Source organism: Syzygium oleosum, unplaced genomic scaffold (genome assembly GCF_021117445.2).
Source record: "Syzygium oleosum isolate NSW1041296 unplaced genomic scaffold, Sole_v2.1 Sole_v2.55, whole genome shotgun sequence".
Classification (NCBI taxonomy): Eukaryota; Viridiplantae; Streptophyta; class Magnoliopsida; order Myrtales; family Myrtaceae; genus Syzygium; species Syzygium oleosum.
Genome location: NW_026607539.1, coordinates 1,175,001 through 1,194,315, shown reverse-complemented (window position 1 = coordinate 1,194,315; position 19,315 = coordinate 1,175,001). Strand labels below are relative to the sequence as shown.

Sequence of the window (19,315 nt, the reverse complement as noted above, 5' to 3'; positions counted from 1 at the left end):
AATTTATTACAAGTGTACAAATTTGCGGTTTCTCGTGATCAATAATTAGTTTGAGCTAAATTTGTTACAGTTTTACTAATTTATAGTTCTTCACAGCATTAGCTCTTATATTTTGGGGAGAGAGTGTGTGTTTGCTTCATGATTTTGGTTTTGAATCGTAACGAGACAAAGAAGAAAGGTGGCAATACTAGAATATATGCTTTGCAAATAGGACAACCGACGTTAACGTTAGCATTTTTCGATCTAAATTAGCACGGATGGACTGAATTGGTACTAATGTAAAAATGTTAATAACCAAAATTGGTCCAATAGAAAGATTTACGATTGAATTAGTACTAATCCAATAGATTTAACACTTTTTTTGGTACTTTTTCCTTTTTCTAATTGTAAAGTAAGGAGGAAAAAGGAGGAAAGAGGATAAAATTAATCAAGAAATTGAATATCCACTTTCTATTGAGAAAGTGCACTTGGTGAAATTACTTAATTGTCCCTTATAGTGCAATAATCAATCTCTTTCTTGCACTACATATGAGAAATTTATAATATTTTTTTTCCATGCTTTTATTTTTGAATTTAAAGAGATGTTTATTTTTAGTTACTGAAAATAGAAAAATCTTCATTTAATGTTTTCCTTCCAGATTGGGATTTGTATATTGATAAGAAAAAGAAAATAATGATGAGTTTTTTTTTTAATTTCTCTGTGCAATTTAAGTTAAGTATGTAATAAATTATTAGCTTGTAATTTTTCGCATGAAATAAAAATTACTTGTGAAAGCATGTGGCTCGTGCATGAAAGCTAGTATAATATGATGCTGAAAAACCATTTTCTCTCACTTTTTGTTATTTCCAAAACAACCCTCACTTAAGGTAACAACTAAGTTTAGTGATCCTAATACATTATTTTCTGCCGTTTTCATCCACCACCCACTTCCTCCTCTTAGGGCTGTGCAACTGGACCGAACCACCCTATAAACCAGTTTGGTACCAAGTTCCCTTTGGAACCGGTCTAATTCTCAGTTCCATATATTTAAAATCGGTTTGATTTCAGGTAATGAGCAAAGAACCACCCGGGAACCGGCCTGAATTTATTATACGGTTTTGTAAAGTTTTAAAACCTAATTTTTCACTTGGCATCTTCTTCTCTAGCTTAGTTTTTTTTTCTCTGTTCTCTCCAATCTCACTCAAACACTTCATGACTTTCTCTCTCGCTCACAACTCACCCTCCTCCTTGCTCACTCACGGCTTGCCCTCACTCTTTCGAGCCTCGCAATTCTCACTCGCTCATGTCTTGCTTTTGCTCACTCGCCCTTGTTCATTTTTTTACTTTAAGTCGTTTTGTTGCTCATATTATTTTGAGGTAAAAAGTGAAACCAAAGAAAAGAACAAAAGAAAAACAGATTCTCGGATAAACTCTAGAACTAAACAGGATAAACCGGGTAGGTTCCAGGGCAAACATGGTCGATTCCAAGTTTTAGGTTTGAAACGTACTCTGAAACCGATCACTCCTACCTCCTCTCATGAAATTAACATTCTCTTTCTTTTTCTTTTTTTTTTATTGTTGGGGGGGGGTGTGGTGCGGATTCTCAATAGCTTCTTATTGAACTTTTACATATTTATGTCAACTTGAACATGCGTGCTCAAGTCTAGTTAGTATGAAAATAAAACACACGAGCTCTAATGTGATGTACGATACAAATGCTTATTCTGTGTGGAATAACCGAGGACAACTCCACACGGAGCAAAATGTCTGCAGACCCATGAGCAAAATGAGCACGACCGTGGCGACCAAAGTGAGGAACTTCCAAGAAGAGTACACGTACTTCCTCATGTGATTATAAGCCTTGACCCTTCGAGTGTTGTTGTAGTACTTGTTGACGTCCTGAATCGTCTTGTCCAGCTCGGAGGCAGAGCTTCTGGAACCTATGGATTTGATCATCCCATTGAAGATCTGCACGACCTTGTCGTCGCTGTTCAGATGGTTTGAGACAATGGACGCTTCCCTCAGCAACTTCACATCCTCGGAGGTGTCGATAAGGCCATACATTAACTCCGTGTATCGCGTTAGAACCCAGGAACCACTCTGCGATATCATTTCGTAGGCCACAAGGTTTCGCAGCAAGACTTCGGTGGTAGCATTCAAAATGATGTGAGGGAGGTTCAGAGCAGCGGTTTCCAAATCCAACGTGATGGTTCTGATACCTCCTGCGGCCAAGCACAGCTTGATCCCGACTTTCTGGAGCTTCGATACAGTGGGAATCATAACAAATTCTTGAGAAGGGTCTTTCTGAAGGCTCTCAGAGCATCCGGGTATTACCAATTGAATTATCCTGAAGATGAGCTCCGTCGGCACTTTCAGCTTCTTCATGAAAGAGAATTTCGACAACTCATTCCATGCCTCAGTGATTTTTGATGCTGGTATCGATAGCATCTTGATCAGATAGCCAAAGCTTGCACCTGTTGGCAAAAAGGTACTTTTATCACTTTTTTAATGCTTGCATACAACAAACGAAGAAGGAAAAAGGACCCATCATCTCATATATGCATGGCATGGGGAATGAAAACTAACCTCTAAGCTCATTCTTCTTCGTCTGTGCTGCTTCTGGGACTGTTCTTCTCAAGATGAGATTGTAAAGGAGATCGAGCAAATGCTTATGATGGCGAACAGCTTCAGATGGCGAGCACCTTTCTAGTCTGAGAGGCGCTATCGCTTTGCAGAACCTCATCAACATCACCCCAAGCTCCCTATCTATAGACTCATCTTCTTCATTTTCTCTCACTTCATTCATCGAATCCTTGGTCTGCAACATTATTTTCCTCAGCACAAAGGTCGGAATTTGATTCTCCACCTTCATCACGTCTTTGACAATGGAGTCTCGGGTCATCTGTACAATCCCCCCTTGATCATCGTCCCCAATCGAGTCTTCCTCGCTCCGAACATTGGTCGACTTATCTGGGTCCATTTTCTCTCGCTTGTGCTTGTAACTGTACAGTAGGTCGAGCAAGAACAAACTGTCAATGGTCATGATCCATTTCAGGGTGTCCGTGCCGACTTCCAGGTACAGCTGGTAGCTCGCGCGGATTTTCGCCTCCTGCGCTTGGAGCAAACCAGCTGTTCGATCAAATCCCGGGAGCTTCAGTGCCGCGCGTGCCCGTTGGGCCGCGGCCAGCTTGGGGTTCTCCGTCTGGTAGAGCTGCGGCCGGAAGTGGTGGTACGGTCCCAGTGCGACGTGGAGCGGGATGTAGGCCTCTGGCTTCGCGGAGCTGATCGATTCGGGCACGCAGTGGACAGAGACCAGGTTCTCGATATCAATCCCGTGATCGAGGGCGTCTTGGATGTGTTTCACCCATTGCTCTTCGCTAAGGCTCTGGTTGATGATGGAGGTCGACGATGAGGACATCCTTGTTCGAACGAGGTTTAGAGAGCGAACATAACTTATGGTATATTATACGTATCTTTTATTCGCATACACACATGCATCTTTCGTATCACTGCAATTACGAAAGAAAACGAAAGGCTGGGCTTCGTGGTGATTCCGAAGGTGACTTTGAATATAATTAGGGTTGAAGCGGGGCAAGTGGCAGATCTTTTGGCTGTTCTGCTGGAAATGAGAGTGACTATCTTGAAGAATCAAGGCGTCGGATGGATGGTCAAGAGCTCAGTTTGACGCGATAAGATTTTTCTTTTGTTGAATCACATGGGTCTCCCACACAGAATAAAGCTCGGGAGCCAGGCTCGCCACGTTACATACGAAACCTTATCCCAATACACGTATGGATGAGGTGGTTTTGCTCACATATACGAGGCTTAATCGGCTCTACGCGATAAGATTTCTTGTTTGAATCACATCCGTCTCCCGATTCTGGGAATAAGCTCGGGAGCCAGGCCCACCACGTTACATACGGAGCCTTACCCAATACACAAGGAAAAGTATCAAAAAAATCATAAACCTATTACATTGGTATCAATTCAGTCCTAAATTTTTCAATTGAATCAATTTAGTCCAGGCGTAATTTTTTAGAACAAGAATTAAAAATCGAAGATCCGTCTTCGGATGTCACAAATATATCTGTGAATTACTTTCCTATAGGCAGCGCACAAACCTGAGAAAGAAATTAAAAGTGATTTAATAGATAAATTTCAGTAAATGTCTATAGCAATCTCTCTTTTCGATATACTATGTGTAGAACGGCTAGTGTGACGAGACCGTCGTTTACTGAAAATGACAGCCACATTTCAACCTCTAACCCGATTCTGGGGATAAGGACATCGCAAGTGCCATGACTTTCGTACAACACTAGCTTGAATGCCATAATTTTTTTTTCGATAACTTAAGTGCCACAATTTCAGTAAAACGTCCACTTGAGTGTCATTACTCTTAATGGATCACTTAAGTGCCAACAAAATTTAAAAACGTTTATTCAAGTGCCGGAAATCCAACGTGGCATAACATTTGCTGTGAACGTTTTAAAAAAGTTATGGCACTCAACCGATTGATTGAAAAATTATATGGAACTCAAGTGATCCGAAAAAAAATTATGACACTCAAATTAGCGTCGTACATAAGTTATGGCACTCAAGTGATAAAAAAAAAGTTTTGGCACTTTAGTAAGCGCCGTACAAAAGTTATGATACTTGTAATGTCATTTTTCCCCTGATGCTGATAGATAGATAGCATATGTAAATTTATGCTACTGTTCTGCAACCTAATTCTTATTCGAGGTTGAGCATGGTCAACGGTGAACCGCGATCCGCTTGGTTATCTCCTCCTCCCAATCAATGACATCAGAAGATGACTCAGGGCAGCCTCCCTGGATTCCAACCTCACTGATCTGCATATCCTCCTCATCACAACACACCAACTTCTCATCGACCATGGGAAGCAAAATCTTGCCATGCCCGGGAAGTCCCAAGGTCGCTTAGACGGTCGACCCGATCGGTAGCACAATGTGATGTTGCTTGGTCCAGGACTCGGCACGTCGTAATCTTCATCACCCAAATTCCATATTCCTTTTAGTTCCGTACACCGAATGCAATCAGAGCCAGTGAACCGCATGACATTGGGAGTGTGGCTTTGCCTCTCAGATTCAGAGAGAATTGAGAGAGATGTTCCAATTGGGGCAGCTCGATGACTTCTCCAAATGATTCCTCCTCCATACCGAAGGCCACGATTGAGTCGTAAGGCACGTCCTCTGTGGGCGTAGCGAGCCAGTGTGCGGACCCATTAAGAATTGCCCGTGAATTGCCACGAATCGTCCACGTGAAATTGGGAATGCTCAGGCTTGTCCATGCGTCCCTGTGTAGGCTATAAACCTTGACACGCCATGGTCTTAGCAGATAATCAACTCACCTCCCGACGCCACCCGAATAAGTAATCCTCACGACCTTGTAGTCCCAGGCATTTGGCTTGTACCCGAAACTGTGGACATCATAATGACTACAGCATCCCGAATTGTGGCCCTGAATTAGAGATTCGGAGCAAAGGGGCCGATGGTGGCAATAGATGTAACCCCCGTTCCCATGCACGCAGAGTCAACGCAATATAAGCCTTTGTTTCTCTATCTCTCTCTCTCTCTCTCGCATGCTGCTTCTTCTTCTTCTTCCTCCTCCAAACATACCACCTCTCTCTCTCTCTCTCTCTCTCTCTCTCTCTCTCTCTCTCTCTCTCTCTCTCTCTCTCTATCTCTCTCTCTCTCTCTCTCTCTCTCTCGATCTCTCTCTCTCTCGACTTTTTTCATTTGCAGCCTTGGCACGACGCATATCGGCGCTCCAGTCGCGTGCACTCTTGACAACATTCTCGCTCGAACCGTTCGCCCAGTCGTGTAGCTATGGTGACGGAGCCGGTGAAGTCGCAGCAGCCGCTCCCCAACTTTTGCCTCCCTAGCTTCCTCAGCTAGAGCGGCGCCACCTCCTCCTCCTCCTCCTCCACCCACCCCCACCCCAACAACCACCGCCCCTTCCCATCATCGACCACTCCCCTCCCCCGCCGCCTCGCAGCCCTGGTTGCCAACCCACGCCCTTCGAGCAGCTCCCGCTCCTGGAGGGGAGAATCAAGATTGCGCGGCCGGGGGCAGCGCGGGCAAGAGCGGCAAGGCAGAGGAGGCAAAGTCGCGCGGAGGCCATAGAATCTGTGGACGAGGCGGGCGGCGAATCCTCTGCCGCTCTCATTGAGGAACGGCAAGTCGTTTCTTGACGCCGCATACAATGCATTCGGCGGGGATAAAGAGAATTACGCGCAGCTGCCACAGCTGAAATCCGTGTGGTTACGAGAGGCGACGAACATTGTGAATTCTTGAGTAAATCATCTGAATTATGCTTGATTTGCTTCGAGAACTAATCAGGGCGTGAATGATAATCATTCTGTTTCACAAATCAATTTCTGGCCAGAAATAGAAAAATCTATTTCTATTTCATGAACGAGTTTCTGAGCCAAAATATGTGTTTGATAACAACACAAAATTTCTATTTCTAAAATAGAAATTCGTTTGATAACAACACAAAATTTCTCCCTCCCGAGTGGCCGGCGAGGGAGAGACAGTGAACAACGGACGGTGGTGGGAAGTGGCCGGCATTGGACGGCAGAGGAGGACGGCGATGGGAGGCTGTTGGCGGAGGACGGCGACGGGAGGCAGCAAGAGGTGGTCGGTATTAGGCGGCGGAAGAGGATGGCGGTTGGTGGCGGAGGACGGCGACGAGAAGTGGTAGAGGATGACGATGGGAGGTAGCCGGCGGGTGGGCGATGTTGGGCGGCGACGGGAGGTGGGTGATGTTGGACGGTGGCAGGAGGCGGCGGAGGATGGCAGAGGCGGTCGGCGGCGGTTGACTGTGGGAGGCGGCCGGCATTGGGCGATGGAGGAAGGCAGACGGCGGGATGTAGACGGCGGCAAATGGAGACAAACAACGGCTTGTAGGTGGCATGAGACGATAGCTGGCGATGATGGGAGGCGACCGTCGACGACGGTGGGGCGGCGGGTGGGCGGCTGACTATTAGTAAGGGCAAGTGATGAGAAATTTTTTTATTTTTCATTTTTGTTCCAGAAATAGAAAAGTAAAAAAAAATTACCTATGTTTTATGTTCCAAACCTATTTCTAGAGTAGAAATTTATTCCAGAAATAGAAAAATGAAATTGCGTTACCAAACGGATTTCTGATCCAAACCTATTCCTAAGAACAGAAAAATAGAAAAATAGAGAAACAGAATGGTTATCATGCAGGGCGCGCATGATAAACATACACCCAAGATGCTTTAGAATCATCATAAACGAACTTTAGAAACAGTCAGGTGCTTTAATCCAAACAGTGGAAACCAAAAGAAACTGATGCTTTAGAATCATCCTAAACATACGCCCAAGATGCCTCCGTAGTTTTTGTGCTTGAGGTCAGGAGCGCATTTCCTCAGCCTAAATAGGTCAGTGTTTTTTGTTGAGGAGAACATACTAGAAACAAGTTCTTCTATTTGCGGTGAGGGCCCGATATTTTTAGCCCAACGAAGTGGTCATTTCCAATGAAAATCTAGACAAAAAAATTTGCTAGCTCATACTAACCAACCATCATGATTTATAGAACTACAAACTTACGGTGTTCTTACTTCCATTTATTCTGTCAAGAAGATACATAACTGAAAGGACCAGCTTAAATACATCAGTGCTATATGGTTCTTGCACCTGGAATCATATAATATTAATGTTCCATAAGGTTGCAATTTGAAAAGTCCAAACAGTCTGGAAGCAGAACATGATCGCACGTCCATTACTATAACAGTTTAGGCTGCACTAAAACCCCATCCAGGCCAGATTTCCCATAGAGTATGCTGTTCTGTTGAAGTTCCGATAGTTCAGGCTGCACTAAAACCCCATCCAGGCCCGATTTCCCATAGAGTTCGCTGCTCTGTTGAAGTTCCGACAATTCAGGCTGCGTAAAACCCCCATCCAGGCCCGATTTCCCATAGAGTTCGCCGCTGTGTTGAAGTTCCGACAGTTCAGGCTGCGTAAAAACCCCATCCAGGCCCGATTTCCCATAGAGTTCGCTGCTCTGTTGAAGTTCCGATAGTTCAGGTTGCATAAAAACCCCATCTAGGCCCGATTTCCCATAGAGTTCTCTGCTCTGTTGAAGTTCCGATAGTTCAGGTTGCATAAAAACCCCATCTAGGCCCGATTTCCCATAGAGTTCTCTGCTCTGTTGAAGTTCCGACAGTTTAGGCTGCGTAAAAACCCCATCCAGGCCTGATTTCCCATAGAGTACGCTGCTATGTTGAAGTTCCGACAGTTTAGGCTGCGTAATAACCCCATCGAGGCCTGATTTCCCATAGAGTACGCTGCTCTGTTGAAGTTCCAAGCAGTCCTTATATTTCATCCCGATGTGCATGACTCGGTTGTTCTTGCCATCCACCAGCTGCTCCACTGGCGTGATGACAGTGTCAGGCGATGACCCATTAGATAGAGCGATCGATATCCTTGTAGCCTTGTCGTTTGTGACAGCTCGATGCAGAACACTCTTGTATTTCCCATTGCTCATAATCTTGCTCAGTTGATTAGTGTCAAGAAAAAAAATTAGTTGCAATAAGCTTTATTGGTTCGATGGGAAAGAAGTAGTAAATCACAAAGATCTGTATTGACTTTTTAACTGATTATTACCCAATGAAAGAAACAAAGTGAAAAGAGTTTGTTTCAGCAAATTTATAGGACAACTATATGAACTATGGTCTTATGTATAATAACAATGTCCCCTCCATAAAGACGTACACTATCTGCATGAATGTTGAAACATATCGGACCTCTCTTGCAAGACAATAAGGGAGGTTAGAAAGATGGAACATGAATTTCTATATATGTACCTTTAGGTGATCACCGATGTTGACCAAAAAGGCGTTCGGAATGGGATCTATTTTGACCCACTTCCCGCCGTGGTGCACTTGGAGGCCGCCAATTCCATTCTGCATGAGGATGGTCAACAGGCCGTGGTCTGCATGTGGTGGCACGCCCATAGTGAGTTCTGGCTGCGGGCACGGCGGATACAGATTTGCCGCTAATATCTGTAGGCTTGAATCCATGTTCATGGCCTCGTCGATATAGCCCGGTTCGAGTCCTAGGCTTTCCGAAATACCCTTGAGCAGTCCCCTAGCTAATTTCCGGACCACCTCGGAGTATTCTGTTAAAACTTCACTGCAACAAACATTGCTTCATTCATCAGAGGAAATGCCATGGTGGTGTTCTTTTCATCTTCATGGATGTCGCAAGTTTGTGTCTCTCAATCTTTTATCTGGTGTGTTGCTAATTGTCCTACTCGATCAAATTGAATCCTCGATTTGTTGATTTTCTCTGGGTGTACAAAATTGTTGTTGTTTGCTATCAAGACGATTCAAAATAATGCAAACCTAGCACAAGAATCGAGTAGTTTCTATTGCTATGTTTCAAGATTCCCAGATTTCTCGATAAATATAGAGCTATTTTACAAAACTAACAAACTAGAACCAAAGATCCTGAAGAGCTTGCGCATCGGACAGATTGAAGTTGTTTCAGTTCAGATGCAATAGGATCAATTGAGTGGTATACTGCGTCATGTAGAAATGGCAAATTTGGTTTCCAAATCATAACATCTCGAATTTAAGTTACTCTAGAATTCAAGTGTGCCACCGAAGTGGACAGAGTTTCATGTATGGACAGATACTGGAAATAGTCCAGTCGAAGATTTGGATTCCCGTCTTACCAGGGAATAAAATTTTGTTCAAGTTCCTCATCATGCTTTCTTTTTCTGATGTATCTAATAATTTTCTGCTGAGTACCATCTCAAAGATTTTTATATCCTTGGATCTAGTAGGATGGACCCACCATCACTCAATAACGCTCCAGAATCTCTAACTAGTATAAAATGACAAAAGCACACTATTCCATGGAGTATTTGTCGAGAGCCAACTTTTTTTGCCCCATTCATTGACAAGTTCTGATTATTCGTGATTCGTGAGGCAAAAGAGGTTGAAAATTGGTGTAACTATCATGATCTTGAGATTCCAAAGTATGAGGAGCTACTTCCGATGGGTGGGGCCTCAAGTTCTTGGTCATCATCCATCAAGCCAGATCTGGCTCCTTCTTAGAGGGAGATGCAGCCAATGGGCTTCACGCGCGGAGAGAGAGAGAGAGAGAGAGTTTGATTTGGATTTGTTTGGCCAGATATATTGGGTTAGGTTAAGGTGTTTGAAAGGTGAGTGAGTGGCTTTTAGATGATTTCCCATGCAGGTAATGACCTTCCGTTTTTTTTTTTTTTTGTGGTCGAAAGGTTATCTTAAGTAAATCCCGAGCACTTAAAATACCCGACGAAATGTCGTGGATCGGATAATGTGCAAGCTAATATCTAGGTGGATTTGTAAAATGTGAGATTTTTTATATATGTTATGTAATAAACTCAAACTTTTATATTCAAATGAAATTAAGAAAAGAGAAATATCAGTATGTGCAAACTGAGAACTTGTACATACAGGATAGGAGAGAGAGAGAGAGAATGGATACCTGAAGCCTTCTGGTTTGGTGGGGCAGTGAAACTTTGGATGCACCCTCACCTTCAGAAAATCTCTCCGGGAAAGCACCTTGTCGACCGAAGCATTGAAGCTCGTCCCGCATCTTATGGGGTCCAACACGTGCTTCCCTTTGAACTCCATCTTCTCCTCCTCGGTTAGATCGAAGAATCCTGTCAGCATGTCTACCATCGCTTTCATTTGGCTCTCGGGGACTCCATGGTTGATCACCTGTCCACATAATCCGGGGGCCATGATCAATACATAGCATACAAGACGCTGCCGAATCATTTATAGAGAGTGAGTCATACTGATCAACAATGACTCCAGCTTTGATACCAATTTATGCAAAATAGATTCATAAAAAAAAGCAAGGTTTCGGGTTTGATTTACTTGCAGCGCCCAATTTCTTGGAGTCAAGGGCATGAGAAATAATTTCTCATGAATTTTCTTTAGCTCTAGCGGGAATAAACAATCATCGGTTGAGCTAGCCAATTCAATTTAAACTATTACTAGTCTTTTCAGTACTCATGACAAGTTTGATAAGCGAAAGCTGATAAAAAATTACCAACTGTTTGTTTTGCATCTTCGCGACAAATAGAATAAAGAAAAGTACTATGAAGCAGCTAATGAACTAATGAACTAGCTAGGAACATATGTACCATGAAGAAGCCCCAGTCTTGACAAGCCTTTGCAAGATCCGAGACGACTTTAGACCGTTGATCGGGATTACTTGAGGATAGGAGAGAGAAGTCGATGACGGGGATGGAGTCATCGTGGTCAGGATGAACGGCTTGATCATCGGAAGTGGAGGTGGTGGAGGCGCAGTGGGAGGGGATGGAAGTGAGCTTGGAAGATTCAGCTGGAGTCTTAACACTTCGTATTTTGAGCCGAGAAGCATTAGCTTCTTGGTGGAGCGGAGCAACTGGACAAACAGTAGCCATATGAGATGAAACTCTCTCTCTCTCTCTCAATGAAATCTGCAGTATCAATTATGAAAAGAGAAGTTTTTAAAAGGAAGATGAAAAAATAGCTCTTCGGTAAACTCTCCAAGACTGCCACGTGGCAGCTCCTTTTTTAAACAGTAAATGCGCTTCCATTTTCGACGTCAGGTGACTTTAGCAACCTATCCTTGGAGGGCCTCCTCAGGAAATGGGTGTAGAGGTAATTGCTCGTGAAACATTCCGAATAGTATATCCCAATAGGCAGCTCAAAAAGTATCATCCTAAAATTCATCCATAAGGTCCGTCAATCACAAACGTGGACTCTCCCTCAGTTCATACATTGCGTGACACGGGATCATTTTTATGTTTCTTTGTCAATTAGGAGTCGTCACTAGCCTTTGTCAGGGGTTGGTTAAAATACCAGAGATGTCTAGGTACGGGACTATGTTACGTTAATGCTTTCACTAATGCCCTTTCGATACCGCTAACTTATTGGTTGTTATCTAACGTGGTCACGCATTTGTTTTTATCATTTTCATGCCAAAGTCTTAATCACTAAGTGTCCATGCATCTTGTTTTCGTGTTTTTCTATTAAGATTCTTAACTAAACCTATCTTGGTCTAGCAAAGAAAATCAACAAATAACGTATTTAAAAGGATTAATGCCACGAAAACCCCAAACTAGTACACATTTGATAATTTTACCAAAAACTAATTTTTTGACCACAAAAATCTCAAACTGGTACACCTGTGATAAATTTACCCTCAGTTTGTTACCGTTAAATTTCACTGTCAAATTGCTTTGTTAAATGACACGCGATAGTTGACTGATGTATCAGTTTTATATTTTACCCTCCATCGACATAGGTGTACCAGTTTGTGTTTTTTTGTAGTATTAATCCAATTTAACGTAAACTAACAAATGGTAAAATTGTCATAAATGTACTAGTTTGGGCTTTTTAGTGGTCAAAAAATTAATTTTGAGTAAATTTATCACAAGTATATTAATTTGGGGTTTTTAGTGGTCAAAAAATTTGTTTGGGGTAAAATTGTTATAGGTGTATTAGTTTGGGATTTTTCGTGGTATTAACCCTATTTAAAAATGGTGTATAAAGTAAACACCTAATGTAATGAAAGATGAACTATTCTAAGTGCAATAAAGAAAAACCCGTAACTCGTCGGGATTATTACAAAACGAATTGAAGACTTGAGACATGATCAAGCAATAAATGAATTGTACAAATTAAAACTGAATTGGACATCGGTCTTGAATCTCCATCTTGAAAATTCTCAAGGTCTTGGTATGAAGCTCAAAGTGAACCTCTCATGGGCAAGGAAATGGGTCACATCCATGGTCGAGGCCACAAGGAGCCCTATATTTTGACTTAGCCAAAGTCGGGTCATTAATTCTGATCATTAGATACAAATTGTGTAGTTAATTCACTACCGAGTAGCCTCAAGGCTAATAATGGTCTACATTTCCCATATTCATTGTCGAATGTTTGACTTAAATTATGCTAGAGACTACAATTGGTTCTTTTTAGATTTTTAGTGATCTTTCAACTAAGCAATTTTTATTAAAACCTAAGCTAATATTATTATTACAAGCAGTTGAGACCAGATTGGACATTGGTCTTTTGCCACCGTCTTCAAGAGCTTCAACTGCCTCTTCCTTGGATCGCCTCACTTGGCCAACATCCATGGTGCCAGTTTTCATTCATTCACATTCATTCATGCAATCATTCGAAACAATCAAGCACAAAATTCATTGAGATCAATCAATGGAATGGCCTCGGGGTCAGCCTTTGCCTTCCATGGATTTCGATTACCCCCATTCCTAATGACTATGATTAATTGATTGATGGTTAATGATAATCGGCTGCCATTTGCATTCACAAAATGATGGTCGATATCTCTTAAAGCCTAAATTTAGTTTTATGTGTTCACCATAGATTACCCGCTGGACATGCATTGTACCTAATCATTCATCTAGCAAGCACATGCATAAGCAATGAATTAAACATTCAATTAGGTCAAGTGAGCTTGTTTCTCAATCAATCACACAAGGGGAAGTGAGCCTCTTGGGATCACTTATTCAATTAAAATTCAGATTCCAAGCAGGTTCTATTTAGACCCAATTGGCTTACCAAAGGAAGTCCGATTGACTTGGTTCAAGTGTCATTAGAAATCTTAGGATGAATAGTTTAGAGTTCATGAAGACCATTTGGACCAGTTCTTAGTCGAATTACCAGAAAATGCAAATCAACCCAGAAACCCCAGACTTGACCCGGTTTCAGCCCGTGATTTTAAAATGTGGGAAAAATATCAAATGACATCGAAAACGCATCAAATTTTATAGCGAGTTGGGAAAACGTGTGATGAACAACATTCATGTTTAAAAAAGCCCTTGAATTTTTCCAGTAATTCAGTTTTTTACCCGGGATTCAGTTGCAAAACAGTTTTCAAGGCCAAACTAACCTTATCTGGAATTTTTTCCAAATTGGCCCCTCAAATGTGGTCATTAGGTCTTTAAAATTTTCAGTTCTCAAATTAAGGCCCCAATAAACAACTCTCAAATTTGCTATACAAAACTTGTTCACAGAACTGAAATTTTCAAATCAAAACACAATTTCAAAACGTCCTTTTCAAGAATGAATAATATAGATCAAATCACCACGAAATTTTATGAAAATTTCAAGTTAAAAAGATCAAGATGTTGTCTACAACTTTCATGAACACCCTGTTCCCAGATTATGAATACAAAAAATCAGAAAAATCATGGATCTAGACAAGTTCGGTAAGGAACATATTAACATAAAACAGAACACATATTTTCTAGATTCTGAATTGAAATCACAAGGTCAATTTGACATAGCCAACGATATTCAATTTTGTCACACCATCTATCAAATCGAAGCTCATGATGTTAACTTTGATTCTCTAGCTAAACACTTTTGAAGATTTTGACGTTTCAAGCTCAAATTAGCCATGGAAGCATACTGATTCATTGGAATCCAAAAATTGCAAAACAGAACAACATACTTCAAACATTCATAAAATAATTCATATACATGGATTGCCTAACACATGATATGCTAAGCATTCAATTAACAAACTGAGCATCACAATTGGCCTTCATCAACTTCACATGCATATTTGGCCACGTCATTCATTCTTCATATCATATTCTAAGTTTAGATATTGCATACGTTGTTCAATGGACTTGTTAAGCTCAATTAAGCTATTTAGCCACCAATGAACTTCACAAAGGCGTTGAGAATAACTCTCCAAGATCTAAATGATAGCACCAAAGATTGATATGAGAAAAGGATTCAAAGAGGTCAAAAGAACATGAAGTAACTATCAAGCGAAATCAAGTGAAATTGAAGAATACGGCAAGATTTCGAAGGAACTCCAGCCACAAGGTTGTTGTGGATGAGCTAAGGACCACTTCACACGGTTAGGAAAGCCTCTATACACCGTTAGATAGCCAGAAAACGAGGCTAGGATTGTTGGATCTCCTCACCTGCGTGGAACACGCTTTTGAGGCCAAGAGGAAGAGAGAGCCGAAACTAGCACTTCTGACAAAAGGCGGTACTTCCTAAGCTTGCGACCAGCAAGAGGGATGTGCAAGGGATGACAGCCAAGTGGTGGTTCGTCGAAGAAGGGCTGACAGCCGGTCGGAAACAACGGGGGAAGGAGCTCCGACCAAGAGAGAGAGAGAGAGAGAGAGAGTTTATCCAATTTAAAAAGAGAATTTTAAATTTGAAAATGGCTAGCCCTTACATTTTTTAGGGAAAAATCCTTTTCTACTCCTCTAAGTTTGAATTTTAACATTTGGATTTATCTACTGGCTCATATGGTTTGCTTCTTGATTAAGTAAGCATCTCATTGGCTAATTTATATTAACTTAGATCAATGACATTTCATATCGGATGGCTAAGATGGGCTCTTGATGAATGGCCAACATTATTTGCTTAATGATTAAGAAAATGCTCTAATTGGCCTAAATTTAATGACATGGCTTTAGGGGCATTTTTGTAATTTCACCTAGGGGCATTTGTGTAATTTTAGCACATGAGAGAGTGGCTGGTCGGCCATGGTTTGAGGGGGCTGGAAGTGGTCGGAAAACAGCCAAAATCCGGACATTCTCGCTGGATTGAGCGTTAGCGCCAGTTGGACTGGTTCGGTCCGGTTCAACCAGTTCCCTGACAAAACTTTTCTACAATTTAGTCCAATTTGATTTCTGAAAGACCTAATTGCAAAAAATTCCTTACCAATTATCAAAGAAATGAGCCAAATTGAAAGAATACTGCAACTCAAATCCAATTCTAAAGCTCACTCCTCAGGGTATACTGACTCTCCTGAACCGCACCTATGGGGTCGTTTGGTCCTCCAATGTGTCGAGATTGACCCAGAATCCAATTGCGCAGCTTCTGCATTCTGCCAATTTTGTCGTAAAAGAAGGAAATGACAATGACTTGGATGATGCAATCTGGCGGAGTTTTTATCACCCTTGTAATTCGTTTCTGGCGGGCATGAAGTTTGGTATAGACAGAGCGAAAGGCCTGGACCGGTACTTGACCTCGTGGAAAAGCGCAGACGACCCTTCACCGGGTGATTTCACATATAGGCTTGATTCTTCGGGATATCCGCAGCTGATCCTGAGGAACAGATCGGTAGTGCAGTTCAGGTCGGGACCTTGGAATGGCCTTCGGTTTAGAGGTTTCCCTCAGTTGAGGCCAAATCCAGTTTATAGCTTCGGCTTCGTCTTCAACCAAAACGAAATTTATTATTACTTCAATATTCTGAACAGTTCCGTCCCATCGATGCTGGTTTTAAACGAGAACGGGATCGCTCAGCGCTTCAGTTGGGTAGATCGGACACATGATTGGATACTGTATTCGTCCGCCGAAACGGATGACTGTGACACTTATGCATTATGCGGAGGGAATGGGAATTGTAACATTGCTAGCTCTCCAAAATGCGTGTGCTTGACGGGGTTCCTGCCTAAATACCCGAGCGACTGGGAATTCGGGGATTGGTCAAATGGGTGTGTCCGGAGGACGGAACTGGATTGCCAGGGAGGAGATAAGTTTCTGAAGTACACCGAAGTGAAGTTGCCCGACACGAGGCATTCGTGGTTCAATGAGAGCATGAACCTTCAAGACTGCGAGCAGAAATGATTGAGGAACTGCTCGTGCAAGGCTTATTCAAACTTGGATATTCGAGTGCAAGGAAGTGGATGCTTGCTTTGGTTCGGTGACCTGATGGATATTAGACAGTTCAACGAGAACGGCCAGGACATTTACGTAAGGATGGCCGAGTCAGAAGTTGGTACGTTCTCAACCCTAAGTTATTTTTGAGTGATGACACGAGGAAGAGAATGAGTTCGAAATAACAGTTGAATTGTTAGTAACTTCTATCTTCAATGTATTGTAATGTGTATCAAGGTGGCAGTTTGAGCAAAAATGATGGCGCAAGGAAAAGCACGGGCATCATTGTCAGCACCGTGCTGTCTGCGGTGCTTTTTCTCAGCATCGCAGCTGTTTTTACAAAGTATAGGAGAGATGGTAAAGTCGTTATCAGATAATATGGTTTCCAAGCAAGATGTTTTTCTTGATCCACAAGAGTCAATTTTTACTCTTGTTAGCATGGGTTTTAAATGTTGCTACTCTGCATCAAATGCAAAGTTTCCTCAGATCATCTCCCTTTGGAAATTTAAATGAACCAAGTGGCCTGAAAAATATGAATGAACCAAATGTGTGTTGCTTTGAATTCTGTTTTGGGATTTTTAAAGCTCAATTATGAGTTCTCTTTATTTGATGAATTCACTCACTTTAATTTCTACTTGCAGGACAAATCTTTGGATTCTCCCATCGAAGCCATAGTGAAGATCTAGACTTACCTCTGTTCGACCTCACAACCATAGTGAGTGCAACGAATAACTTCTCCGACGACAACAAACTCGGAGAGGGAGGCTTTGGAGCTGTCTATAAGGTTACTATTCTCATTTTTCGGAATTCTAAATCTGCTCATACATATACAAATGCATAATGGGAAAAGGAACAAAAAACCTCTATCTTTTAGGTGTTCTGAAGAGTGGCCAAGAAATTGCTGTGAAGAGGATGTCGGAAAACTCAAGGCTGGGACAGGTCGAGTTCAAGAATGAAGTCGTCTACATTGTCAAACTTCACCACTGAAACCTCGTCAAGATTCTTGGATGCTGCATTCAAGTAGATGAAAAGATGTTGATCTATGAATTCTTGCCCAACCGGAGCTTGGATTGTTTCATTTTCGGTTTGCTTCGCTCAAGTCTCTACATTTTCATTGCTTTTGTCATAGAAAAGGACTGAAAAAGCTTCCATTAATAACTTATAAGGCCAACAATTTGGCAGACCAAGAGAAGGGTGTTTCGCTGGATTGGCCTAAGCGCTTTACTATCATCAACGGCATAGCTTCGGGGCTCCTATACCTTCACCGAGACTCAAGATTAAGAATAATTCATCGAGATCTGAAAGCTAAAAACATCCTGCTTGACAACAAAATGAATCCAAAGATATCGGACTTTGGTTTGGCGAGGAGTTTCGGAGGTAATGAGAGTGAAGCGAATACGAAGAGAGTGGTGGGAACATAGTGAGTTCTCTTAATAAGTGATCTTCACTGGATCTGGTCCATTTGCTTCAAAAACTAATCATTCTTTTCAATGGCTTTATTGCATAGCGGTTACTTGTCACCAGAGTATGCGGTCCACGGGTTATATTCGATAAAATCATATGTATTCAGTTTTGGCGTTTTAGTGCTGGAAATCGTGAGTGGGAAAAGAAATCAAGGCTTTATTCATCCTGACAGCCATTTGAGCCTTCTTGGATATGTAAGTCGGAAAATTTATCAGATCTCTTTGTTTATTTATCTTCAGGTTAGTTTTTAGTCTTTCTCTAGATGACCGACATAATCATGCAGGCCTAGACACTGTTCAGAGATCGAAAGTCTATGGAGCTGGTTGATCCATCGATCACATCCACATTCAATCCCTTGGAAGTTTTGTGATCGATCCATTGCCTTGAACAACCATTTACATCCAACCACATTCATCGAGGGATGACAAGGAACAAGTTCCCATGTTTTGTTGATTGCAAGAGCATTCAACTCCTCAAGCATAGCAATTGTCCAACCAAGGTGTTTTAAGGCTGAATGGATGGTGTGTGACTCAAGAGGGATAGATGATATTGCTATATTGGCATACCTGGGATTTGGCTTCGAGATCATGATATTTATGGGATTATGGGATGCACTAAGGATTTGGAAGCTTGAGATTGAGATTGAACTATAGATTCAACCAATAGTTTTCGAGAGAAATCATTAATAAATACTACATCGAAATCTTTTTTTTTTGGTGTAAATATGTAAATATCATTAATCAGATGAGGTACAAAGGCTTAGGGAAACCCTTAGCATTTCAAAGAGACTAATTATGCGAGAAGATGGAGGAAGGAAGCCTTCATACAATAGCCAATAAAACATTTGTCTGGCAAGGCCTATATTGTTCGTAAAGTGACACCCTACCTCTTACAGCCTTTCGAATCCTAGCCATCAGAAGATGAGCTTCAATCGACTTGTTTTGAAACCATCTGCGGTTACGTTCCATCCATATGCAATAAATAGTCGCTAAGAAAGACAGCTTAAGGAGTCTCGCCTCCAAGTTTTTGCCCTTGGTGGCCCCGATCATCCATTGAAGTTCTAGATTCCAACCTCCTGCAGAATGCCAAATTTCATTTTGTGCCGGGATACTAGACCATACACTACCTGTCCAAGTGCACTCAAAGAATAAGTGGTTTCTATCTTCTATACTAGTCATACAAAAATT

The 19,315-nt window shown here is 41.9% G+C and overlaps 4 protein-coding genes across 4 annotated transcripts; 2 read left to right on the top strand and 2 right to left on the bottom strand.

Moving 5' to 3' along the window:
• Positions 1–1,579: 1,579 nt before the first annotated feature.
• On the bottom strand, positions 1,580–3,663 carry LOC115690872 (putative UPF0481 protein At3g02645). The gene is made up of 2 exons (XM_030617353.2): positions 2,567–3,663; positions 1,580–2,454 (listed from the first exon to the last, which is right to left on the bottom strand). Exons 1-2 carry the CDS (start codon positions 3,396–3,398, stop codon positions 1,700–1,702), a joined length of 1,587 nt encoding a protein of 528 aa, XP_030473213.2. The 5' UTR covers positions 3,399–3,663; the 3' UTR covers positions 1,580–1,699.
• Positions 3,664–7,554: 3,891 nt separating this feature from the next.
• LOC130136918 (2-oxoglutarate-dependent dioxygenase 19-like) lies at positions 7,555–11,508 on the bottom strand. Its single transcript, XM_056307526.1, has 4 exons — positions 11,168–11,508; positions 10,501–10,736; positions 8,832–9,159; positions 7,555–8,515 (listed from the first exon to the last, which is right to left on the bottom strand). Exons 1-4 carry the CDS (start codon positions 11,447–11,449, stop codon positions 7,751–7,753), a joined length of 1,611 nt encoding a protein of 536 aa, XP_056163501.1. The 5' UTR covers positions 11,450–11,508; the 3' UTR covers positions 7,555–7,750.
• Positions 11,509–15,986: 4,478 nt separating this feature from the next.
• Positions 15,987–16,634, top strand: LOC130134345 (G-type lectin S-receptor-like serine/threonine-protein kinase At4g27290). The gene has a single exon (XM_056307566.1). The coding sequence runs from the start codon at positions 15,987–15,989 to the stop codon at positions 16,632–16,634; it is 648 nt and encodes a 215-aa protein (XP_056163541.1).
• Positions 16,635–16,718: 84 nt separating this feature from the next.
• On the top strand, positions 16,719–17,505 carry LOC115690890 (putative inactive G-type lectin S-receptor-like serine/threonine-protein kinase SRK). Its single transcript, XM_056307565.1, has 3 exons — positions 16,719–16,785; positions 16,902–17,021; positions 17,306–17,505. The coding sequence occupies exons 1-3, from the start codon at positions 16,719–16,721 to the stop codon at positions 17,503–17,505; spliced, it is 387 nt and encodes a 128-aa protein (XP_056163540.1).
• Positions 17,506–19,315: the final 1,810 nt, after the last annotated feature.

Bases quoted from the DNA above. Each gene is read 5' to 3' on its own strand.
- LOC115690872 (XM_030617353.2), bottom strand. From the start codon at position 3,398: ATGTCCTCATCGTCGACCTCCATCATCAACCAGAGCCTTAGCGAAGAG. The intron at 2,455-2,566 runs GTTAGTTTTCAT...TTTTGCCAACAG, and splicing joins GAAGAAGAATGAGCTTAGAG to GTGCAAGCTTTGGCTATCTG.
- LOC130136918 (XM_056307526.1), bottom strand. From the start codon at position 11,449: ATGGCTACTGTTTGTCCAGTTGCTCCGCTCCACCAAGAAGCTAATGCT. The intron at 9,160-10,500 runs GTATCCATTCTC...TGTTTGTTGCAG, and splicing joins ACCAAACCAGAAGGCTTCAG to TGAAGTTTTAACAGAATACT. The intron at 8,516-8,831 runs GTACATATATAG...CAACTGAGCAAG, and splicing joins ACATCGGTGATCACCTAAAG to ATTATGAGCAATGGGAAATA.
- LOC130134345 (XM_056307566.1), top strand. From the start codon at position 15,987: ATGAAGTTTGGTATAGACAGAGCGAAAGGCCTGGACCGGTACTTGACC.
- LOC115690890 (XM_056307565.1), top strand. From the start codon at position 16,719: ATGGATATTAGACAGTTCAACGAGAACGGCCAGGACATTTACGTAAGG. The intron at 16,786-16,901 runs GTACGTTCTCAA...ATGTGTATCAAG, and splicing joins GATGGCCGAGTCAGAAGTTG to GTGGCAGTTTGAGCAAAAAT. The intron at 17,022-17,305 runs GTAAAGTCGTTA...TTCTACTTGCAG, and splicing joins TACAAAGTATAGGAGAGATG to GACAAATCTTTGGATTCTCC.